At 35.5% G+C, this 10,916-nt stretch overlaps 1 protein-coding gene across 3 annotated transcripts in view; it reads right to left on the reverse strand.

The window, feature by feature from the left end:
- Window positions 1-585: 585 nt before the first annotated feature.
- LOC108967765 (protein phosphatase 1 regulatory subunit 3C-B) overlaps window positions 586-10,916 on the reverse strand; it is a 32,607-nt gene continuing 22,276 nt past the window's right edge. For 2 of the 3 annotated variants that reach the window (XM_018931383.1, XM_018931384.1), the window contains 5 exons: window positions 4,459-4,662; window positions 3,266-3,440; window positions 3,054-3,191; window positions 2,798-2,979; window positions 586-2,692 (listed from right to left, as the gene is read on the reverse strand). In XM_018931383.1, coding sequence (XP_018786928.1) covers window positions 2,659-2,692; window positions 2,798-2,979; window positions 3,054-3,191; window positions 3,266-3,440; window positions 4,459-4,662 — 733 coding nt within the window. In that variant the 3' untranslated portion in view covers window positions 586-2,658. Of the gene's footprint in view, window positions 2,693-2,752; window positions 2,980-3,053; window positions 3,192-3,265; window positions 3,441-4,458; window positions 4,663-10,916 lie in introns of all 3 variants that reach the window. The other variant, XM_018931385.1, reaches the window with a different exon arrangement.

A 10,916-nucleotide genomic window follows, 5' to 3' on the forward strand; every position in this document is an offset into this window, starting at 1 on the left:
TTATATATGGCACAACTTTTTTAATCGTTTTTATATTTTTTTTAAATTTACTTCAAAAAAGTTTTTTATGAAAAAACCCGTTTCAAAAAAGTTGCCAAAAAAATTAAAAAAAATTATTAAAGAAAACTTAAAAAAAGGTTATGTGTTTATTAAAACAATAATAATAGTTATAGCACTATCGTGCGCAGGTTTTAAAGTTTTGCTCAATAAAAAGTTTTTTTTGTAAGATTTTTTTATTTTTTATTTTTTAACTTCGTTCGAATTTTTTTACATATCTTTTTGAAATTTTTCTTATTGAAAAATAAGTTAAAAAAATTGCAAAAAGATGTGTATAAGAGACAGATTTAATATAAAATATAAAAAAAAATTTTAAATTAAAAAAAAATATTTTTCAATAAAAAGTTTTTGTTTATCAAAAAAAATGTCTACTAACAATAATAGCTATTTATGGCTCCATTTAACAAACAAACGCCACTAAAACACACTGCGCATGTTGCAAGGAATTGTGGCAGCCGCGCACGGACTTGTAAAAAGGAATTAAATATATAAAACCATTTATAAAAGAAATCGTTAGCACAAGTCTCGTTAAGAATTTATGCGTTGTTTATATAATAAAAGAAAAACGCCGTGCAAAAATCACAAACTCCGCGCGCACATAACACAATATTTGCCGCTTACAGCTAGACTACATTACTRCAACAACAAGTGTTTGTTTTCCAACTTACGGCTAAACTTACTATAATATATATATTTTTTATGGCTATATGTAGGCGTATTTTATAGTTTAGTTATAGTTTTGGGTATGTGTAGTTAGTTTTGTTAAAGTTTTGGGTATGTGTACTTATAAATTTTTGYTTTTATCTTTATGCTTTGTTGTTTGCASTTTTCASTTTTCATTTTGTTGTTATTGTTATAGCATATGTTACTAGTTTCAGATTTTGCAAATAAACGCTTGTTATTTGATTTGTTTAGCGCTTGTGCGCATAGTTTCAAGTAGTTGCTTTAACCTAAGCTAACGCTAAACGCTGCTGTGGCCCCTAATCCCACTCAAACCTCTCAAACTCATAACTCARCTCTGAAAGCGCGCTGTCTTTTGCAGTTCGCTCAGTATTTTTGTAGTTATTTTTGCAGTTCTGCTAGTAAATATTGAGTTTGCGTTAGCTTTTTGGGTAGTAAATGTTYGTATAAAGTTTCTATGTTACCGTACTCTTAATTTTTTAACTCCAYACTCTTATCTTTATTTATTTCTTGCTTATTTAGGCGCTTGAGCACTTCAAAGGTATAAACAAATAATRGTTTGAAGTCTCAGCCTTTAGTTAATGCGCTCATATGCGCTTATTGCTGCTCTAAAGTTCCGCGCATGCGCGCAGCAACGTTAAAAACCGGCAAAATGAACAAAAGTAAAACACTGCTGGCTAACTTTACACGCTTTGTGCTTACTTTTGTTGCTTCTGCCGCTTTGCAGCGCTCTCGCATAGCCATAGTTCCGCTAGTGCGTCAATGCGYTGCAGCTTCTGGGCTGTAAATGGCAAGTCATCACGCTTTATATAGAATAATATATAGGAATCTTTTTTGCTTGAGACATCAACAAAGTTCATGTTAGCTTATAACGAACTTTGTTGCTGCCTCAAATAGTATACAAATATATAGAGTAATTTTCACATTAGTTAAAATTATGTAGCGCTAGTCAAACAGGCCGCTTGCTGGCCGTGTATTCGAAACCAGCTCGAACACACTTAAGCCACGCATTAAAGCGCTGGCCAAACAAGCTTAGGCGCGCGGTTCGCGAACTCAGCACATTGAAGTTTGTCACTTCCTCTAACACTTTCTAAACTGCTGCTGGCTGCGCTTTGCTTTGGCGGCGCGTGCCGCCTTTCTATTGTTTGTATTGTTTTTAAGTTTACTAGTTTTTTCTTTGCTCCTCTCACTACTTTCTTCCTTGCTACTTTCTTCCTTACTACTTCCTTCCTTTTGTATACTAAGTCAACGTTTTAATATCACTATTTCTACTCTCAAGTCTTTATGATCACGGCCCACAGATAGCTCTCTTACGCAGGGGCCACTAAATCACTTTTTYTGTTGTTTTGTTTTTAAGTTAAAGTTTTTAAAATGTCCATAATTGATGCACAAATATTGCAACGACTTTACACGCACTACCCTGCCGTATATGTTATATAATTTTTGAAAATCTTAGAAAAAAATTTCACAAATTTTTATGGATTTTTCATATTTTTTAGCTCTTGGACATCACCATGAGCGCCTTAACACTTTTATATCAAATTGTTTTTGTTGTTGTTTTTGACTTTTGTAGCGCCTAAACGTTGCTTAGCAGTTCTTATATTGAGTTCGGGTGCACTTCGTTTTCCGCACGTCTGTTGTTTTGGGTTGTTTTGGCATACGCCAGTGGCGTCCTCGTAGCTCAACAGCACCGCTCATGCTTTTGTGCTGCTTATATTTGTTTTGCTTTGTGTTTACATTAGTTATTGCTTGTTTTTGTTATTGTTGTTGTTACTGCATCTAAACTAGTTGTTCTACATTGGCATTTATTTAAGATTCTTTGTTCTACCGCAGGGTTGTTTGCGCTGTTTTCGACGTTAGCCGCTGAGTGCTCCTTAGCGCGGAGCGTACGACTCGCATCCTTATTTAGTATAATCACCATCACCAATATTTCTCCTCGTTCTGTTTTTGTTGCCTGTTGAATTTGAGGAAATTTTCCTTGTTTAGCTTCACTGTTTCATTCAAGTTTGCTCACCAACAGCTTGTTGACTGCTTGCTTCTAATACAAAATGACATTTACCAGTAGGGGCCCGACTCCTGACTCCAATTGTTTTGTGCTTGATGCTCTTTCGTATTGCTCAGTGCTTCCGAGAGCGCGGACATCACATGGCCGCGGCAGCTATTGCGCGATGTATTCTTGTCATATGGCGAGAGTGCGTTGTAGTAGAAGGGCGAACGCTTTGTAATAGTATAGTTCTTACCCTGTGTATAAGTGTAGATAAAGACAAGTGGTTAATTAACATAATAGTGTTAAAATAAGTTATATTATGTCCTACCCCATTGTTATCCCAGTATTCTTGGTTATTGCCACGATAGCAAATGCAGAATTCCAGACGCTTTGAGGATGGCGGCAATGTGATCTTGAATGAGAACGTATCGAAGACGACGTGCGCATAGGTAGCGGGACCATAAGCCTACAAAAAAAAAAAAGAGCAGCGCAACAGTTAGCAACAATAATGCTTTGCTTGCTAGCTTGCTTGCAACTCACCCTAGCGAAGGTGCAGAATATGTCCTGCTGATTCTTCCAGTCGTCCCAGGTGACGCGTACAACGACTTCCTTTTCGAAGGAGATGTTCTTCACTTTCACCGTGCCGACAACAATGGACTCTTCATCCTTGACAATCACATTTTCGAGTGAGACAAAGTCACGATCGATTTTTTCTCTGTAATATCGATAAAAAAAATTTATAAGTCCAAATATGGATTTAAAAAAAACAAGAAAAGTCGTTAACTTCGGTTACACCGAAACTGTAATTTCCGTACCCTGCACAAATACCGTTTTTACGACAGTCGGGTCTACGTAACCAGAGGGGACCCGGATATTTATCCGGTCAAGGAAGTTTACAGTTTTTAGCCGGATAAAAATCCGGGTCAGATTTCTGCCGCTATAACACAACAACAACATTTGTTGAAAGAACTCTGATCCGTTCCATGCATGACTTGACTTCGTTCGTTCAGTTTGTATTACAGCTATATGTTATAGTGAACCGATCTGAACCGTTTCTTCGGAGATTGCTCCGTTATCTTGCGCAATAAGTTAGGTTTAATGTCTGATCGCGCAGCATGGCAGTTTGAGATGATTCTACCTCAGCTTCTCCCAAACAGCTAAAGCAACTGGGATTCGGAAAGGCTGTAGRAATCCCGATCGGACRGTGTCCAGTTATAGCTCGTGGTTGAAAGGTGGACCTTGCTGAAAGTGAACATCTGCTACGAAACCTGATCAGACCTTGTCCAAATGGAACTCATACCACCATTGAAAGGTGGACATTTACCCAGTTGAAAGCGAAGAGCTGTGTCGATTTCTTCTGATTAACCGTGRACCAAAAGAACCTGCACAACTGCTGCCCCAACAKTCCAGTAGTAACTAAAGCYAACGGAGCTCCTACTCGAKAGAAGATATCTTCGTTAAATATATACACAGAGAGTGGGACGGACATAGACAGATGAGATTTTCGATAAATAACTCAAAAAATGAGGGACTAGTTCGTGTATATATAAAAAGACGGACGGACAGACCGCCATTGCTAAATCCACTTAGCTTGTCACGCTGACCATTTAGATTAATATACTTTAAAGAACTCCGATGTTCCTTTATTAGTCTTACGAACCTCCTGCCAGACTTAATAGACGCTGTTCAGGGTATAAATATGGAAATTTGTGTTTTGTCGCCTTCGCACTCACCTAAATGTTAAGTAATCGGATGCTGGTTGTTTAAAGTCGACGGTCCATTGATCGGCCGGGTGTGGACTAACGAGACCCTGTGTAATTTGTTCCAAGAATTTGGTGCTCCACAATGGCGGCACATTGGAGGGTTCGGACATAACACGCACCTCCGTTAGCGGTTGACCCTCATCGTCAGCGAAAATTACACGCTTGGCACAACGGCTGAAAGAAGAAGAAAGAGTAAAAAAAAAAAATTAAATAAAATTATTATTGAAATAAAATGATAAATAGTATATATTTTTTCAATGAAATTTCGACAGCTTTGCGATGTGATATTATAGTGTGGTCTAAAATAAAGAACCATATGATTGAGGCAACTAAGTTGGTGGGCGCGTGTTGCTATATTGTTTAGCAAATTTAGCATTTGAAGCAGGCGTCGATCACGCCACCCTACAAATGACTCTTCTAATAACGCATCAACAAGCAACACACCCACCGAATTGTGCTAAAAACAAATTGAAAGTGACTAAAACAAGCAACAACAACAGGTGATTTCAATGTCTTGCCAAGGAAGTATAAAAATTTCGCCAAATATTGCATTGCTTGACTCGTTACTGACGCCAAGAAAATTAAGAATTCCTAGTTAAGCTTCGTATTTACATAAAAAATGTCTCGAGACCTATGTGCCGTGATGAGATCAGGAGGTGAAGGTGTTTTTAAGGTTTTTGTCGGTTTTCTCAGAATTAATACGGCTTGTCTTCGAACTTATTTTTAGCTTCGACGTCGCAGCTGGGCCGTTAGGAAGCGAGTTGCGTTGGTCTTCAATGTGAATAAGTCATCTATATTTAAAACAATAAATGCACTATACACATGTATACATACATACACACATATGTATGTTCATTCATCCATACATACATACATACATGTCTACATACATACATACATATATATCGGACAGATGTGGCATGCGGCATCTCAAGTTGCAAAAGCCTTGTTTACTATGTTTGTATTAATGTATATGTGGACAGTATCTCTAAAAGGTGTGAAAAAATATTGTTGATGGCTGAGGTGATCGAGTAAAGTGCAACAATTTGAAAAGAAAAAATCTTAAAACGAAAGTGAATGGCACTTTTTAAGCGCTATTTTTAAGTACACACATACATATATGTATGTATATATATTGAATGCRTATCTGTAAGTATAAGTACATATACATTAATGTATGTTCTAATGCTGGTGTTTGAGTGAGTGCCAAAGCGGCCTTTCAATGCGATCTTTGCAAAAATCAACACTTTTAACAAAAGCAAAAAATTACAAAAAAAAGCTGATTTTAGTTATTTTTGACAACTACAAATTTTTGGTGATTTTTAAATTATTTTTTAAATTTTTTTCGTATGAAAATAATTAAATTAAAATTTGATTATATTCAATCCTTTTCGTATAATAAAAATTACAGTACATTTTTTTCGCGTAATAGAAATACCGTTAATCACAATTATCTTTTTTTAAATTTTTATTTATTCTTTTTTGACAGCATAAATATTTATTTTTATTTTAAATTAGTGTTACATTTTTTTGTATAACAAAAATTTAACATAAAAAAAAATTCTCCATATAATTTTTTAAAGTTTTTTTTTTGCTATTTATTTTTTTAATTAAATTTTACTATTTTTGATAGCTTTAAAATGTTTGCAATTTTTTAATTATTTTAAATGATTTTTAAAAATTTTCTGTATAGAAAATTAGATTAAAATCAATATTTCTCAATTGCATATTGCATTATTTTGGCAGCTCACACATTTTCTTGACTTTTTAGTTATAGAAATTAGTTAAACAATTTTTTTTTTTGATAATAAAAATTATAATTAAATTTTTTTTATTTTTTATTTTGTTGGTATAATAACTAAATTTTTTTTATATTTTTAAAATCTATTTTTAGATTTTATTTGTTTACTTTTTAAGCTTTCAAAAGAAAAATTATAAAGAAAATTTTGTATAATAAAAATTTTTGTATACCAAAACACCGACTTTATAGATATATATATATATATATATTTATAGATATCATATCAAATCAGCTATCAGTTCATAATTGCTACAACAAACGAACGCATGTCAACGCTTGAAACTGAAACAGCTGTTTTTTCCGCTCTATGGAACGCGAGTTAATCAAGTGCGCTAAAGTGTTAAGCGCGATTGGCGAGCGCAAATCAAACGGTGAGAAATAAACAGAATTAGACCGATAAATGCAAAGTATGTCAATATTTGCTAACCTGTTTAAGTGTGGACATATATTATATATTTATAAGTATCTGTATACACAGCTGTTCATTAACTAACGAGCTGACGTCACAAAAATGCTAGTTATCAGCTTATCTACACATGCTCGTTCAGCACATTTTCGGCTGCGCAAAATTGACTAACTGGGCGTGACATGGAGTTGTTCGCACAATTTTGGTTGCCAAAAATACTCATGGCTGTTGGTGCGGAGTATTTACGTCTGTATCGGGTTAAATTTAGAAATGTTTTACGCCATGCATGTCTGGCAAAAGCTCACTACACGCAGAATGTACTAACAAAAAATAATTTATTTTGGATTTTGCTGCTGTTTGGCCATAACCGGCAAAATGTGTCTGGGAAACTTATTAGCGTGTTGCCAACTAACGGCTGTTAAAAATACTTAACAACAAAAACAAAAAAACAATGTTAAATGTTAAATTTGGTTTGACTTCATAGGAAATAAGTTTCTATACAAGAACCTGATTTGGATTGGYTAGTTTGTATGGCAGCTATAGTAGTCCGACCTCAACAATTTTTTAGGATATTATACCGCTATTTTTAGGAATACACTGTGCGAAATTATGTGCACATGCCTAGCCAAATAAGAAAGTTTTCCATACAAGCGCCTGATTTCGATCGTTAAGTTTGTATGGCAGCTGTAAGCTATAGTGATCCGAATTGAACAATTTATTCGGAGATTATACCGTTGTTTCGGTTAATAATGCCTGTTGAATTTCGTGCAAATATTTAGTCAAATAAGAAAGTTTTCCATATAAGCGCCTGATTTCGATCGTTAAGTTTGTRTGGCAGCTATAAGCTATAGTGATGCAATCTGAACAATTTCTTTGGAGATTAACCTCTTCCTTTGGTTAGTAATGCATGCCGATTTTCGTGAAGATATCTTGTCAAATAATATGATTCTCAACCTGCTTAAAGTGAAATTCGCATCRCTGTTAATTTTAAGACACGCTCTGTACGTATTTCTGCATATAYGTACTTATCAATTACAATACCTTCAAGCAATGGGGTCAGTGGCTKGCACGCAGACGTTGCATTCGCGCCTATCAGTGTCTGACCGCAAWCTCTGCTTTGTTGTAACGTTCAGGTTTACAGCGGAATCACATCGAACGCGGCGAAGACACGATCACTTRCCTGTGCGACRCTGCTTTGTCTACAATATGTAAAAGTGCGTAGAATGCGTCTGCAGACGCGCTTCTACAAGCTGCTCAAGTCACATATCATGGAACCAACACACATTACCATACAAATACAYTTTAAKTTTTGAGCGTAGAAACGAGCGCTCGRTGTGTTTAGTGACTACTTTTATCGTATATAATACTAAGCCACTCACTGKAAGCGTGTCTTTGCGCGTGAAGAATGCGTTGTGCGCAAGAAATCTGTGGGCATGAGAAAATTACAGCGACACAGCAGCAGCTGTGCAGTTTTATTGGTTGAAGCGACAAGTGTTAACGATCGCATGCGCGATCACTGATGGCGACTAAGTAGGCGGTAGGTGGCGCGCTCTGCGTATTATTACATATTGCTGCATATACATAAAAGCGATTGCATGTATGTACATATACATACATATATGGACAGTTTGATAGGTAAAAAAAAGCAGTAGGCATTAAGGAATGTGCAGCGTTGTTAGGTGCTGGGCTTTGGGCTCTGTGATCTGGGCTGTGGGCTGAGCAGCAAGCACTCACATGTATACCTATGTGTGATTGAGCGAAGTGTATTGATTTTTACTTATAAATATGCATTGTGTTGCGTCTGTTTTTCTTCAATTTTATTCTTGTTATTATGGTGTGCAATGTCAGTGACGCTTTTCCATGCAGACGTTTTTGTTTTTGTCTTCCCGGCGATCATATGGACAACGCATGTTGAATGCTTCAACGGCGGTTATTGGTGGGTGCTGGCGGTGCTAACAGTGACCGATATGGCTATGGATACACAGCATATACATATGTATAATCGTATCATATATACATATATATAGGAAAGACGTGTGCGTGAAGCTGTCTTTAGGCGGCGATGCTTGCGGAACAGCGCTGTCTGCGCAACTCCACTCGACAACGAATTATACAATTCACACGCAACAGGTTTTTACAGCTTGCTTGACTTGATTGTCGTCGCAAGCAGTGGAAGTAAATGTAAATCGTTGGCGTCTTCACTATCGGCTACGAAAGCGGTCAACGATGCGCTGGCTCACATTTAAGCGGCAGTGATAAGCTTTGCCGGTGTTTGCTTCTTGATTTCTCCACGCATGCGGTTTGTATGTTTGCTTGCGTGTTTCGCCACTATTTATTTTGATTTTTTATAACCTCAATTTATTGTTATTTTACACATTTTGTTCGTTTGCCTTTTGACTCTGTAATTAGCTGTTGTCATAAGAGTGTCGCGCTGCTGCACAAAAATAACTGCGCGCCTGCGCTGTACAGCTCATTACAACTTGTAGGCTGTTTGGTTTGGTTTTACAAGTAAAAAAAAAGTTGCGGCAAAGAAATAAAAATGCAGGCGCATGCGCGCTTTATGACAAAGCCGGTTTTATCGCCTCTGTGCTGACTGCCGTTTAGAGCTTTTTAGGTGACTTTAAGATTTTCCTCATTTCAAAAATGCTGGTGCATAATATAAATATTAAAAAGAAAAAAAAAAAACAACAACAAAAAAGTCGAAACACTCGATGCTGCAGCGGTTAGCCACGTTGACTTGTAGACAACTTGCTTTTTCACGAATAAGCCGATTTTAAGAAAGAGTAGCGTTTTGTTGCCGCAATATGGCAAAGCTTATAAAATTAGCTGWTAATTGGAAAATTAATATGCAAAGCCTATAAAATTAGCAGTTAATTGGAAAATTAAGCGCTTGGTTTGAAATTTGCAATTTTTATGCGTTTGCCATTCGGAAATTAAAATTTTCACTTTTGTATGGCCAGATTGAAGATTGATTACAAAATATTTTGGATATTTTTTTTGAAAGTGTGGAAATTTTTGAATTTCAGTTTGTGTGGCAGCTATGTGCTATAGTGATCCGATCGGAACAATTTTTTCAGAGATTTTAATAATACTTTGGAAAATAGTCCGTACCAAATTTCGTCAAGATATATCGAGAAATAAAAAAGTTTTTCATACAAAGACTGAATTTTGATCGTTTAGTTTGTATGACAAGTATACATTATAGTKGTTCGATATTGGCGGTTCCAACAAATAAGCATAAAATGACTTGGGTAAACATTCAGACCGGCATCTGGAAAACTGACCGATTTGCTGAAGTATATAAAAGCAGACGGTTACACACTCTCACATGGCTAAATCGACTCAGCTCGTCACGCTGATAGTTTATACATGTATACATATATCGTAAGCATATCGTATCACCAAAACAAAATAGAAAAAAATTAAATTTTCAATTTTACAAATTATTTTAAAGATTTTGTATTTACGGACATCCATTAAAGAAGCATGCAATTGTGCTAAATTTATACCAAGCGGCTAATAGCGCACTAAGTTTAATGACACACCCGCCAAATTGTATGATTATTCTTGAATTTGAAATATTTTAAAAAATCTGTTTTCGTAACAATAATATTTGCCTACACACGATCACATGTTGCGCTGAATTTATTATTAGGCAGCAGCGCGCATTTTAATAATTGCCCATTGGGGTGGCATGCCAAGCATGGTRATTAATTTGTAGCAGAAACATTGCAAAACGAACGAGTATAACGAGTAGATACAGGGTGAATTAGAAGCATTTGGTTGACAGCTATCGGTCATAAAATTTGCGACAACTTCAGTCTGAACAGTTTTTGATTAATGTGAAAGCGCATTAAAAATGCATTACTTTTCATACAAATTTGAAAAAGAATGAAAAGAAAGTATAATTACAAATAAAAATAAATATAGTATAGTAACAAACTTATTGTCAACATATGATAACACATGCTGCAATAAATCTTTGGGCAAAAAATAGTAAGCCATTTTGATTTCCCTCTACTACCAACACTTGTTCGAAACTCACCACTCTTGCTTGTTGTCAAACAATAATATTGTTTATTTATCACAAGGCTTGTAGTAAAATTGTTTAAAATAATCTGACAATTTTTAATTTTAGGAGAATTTTTGAATATATAAGTGGGCGTGTTAAAAATTAGAGCACAACATTATATGAGTTTCAAGTAAAATAAAAAATGAAAG

Source organism: Bactrocera latifrons, unplaced genomic scaffold (assembly GCF_001853355.1).
Source record: "Bactrocera latifrons isolate USDA-ARS-PBARC rearing strain unplaced genomic scaffold, ASM185335v1 scaffold_199, whole genome shotgun sequence".
Taxonomy (NCBI): Eukaryota; Metazoa; Arthropoda; class Insecta; order Diptera; family Tephritidae; genus Bactrocera; species Bactrocera latifrons.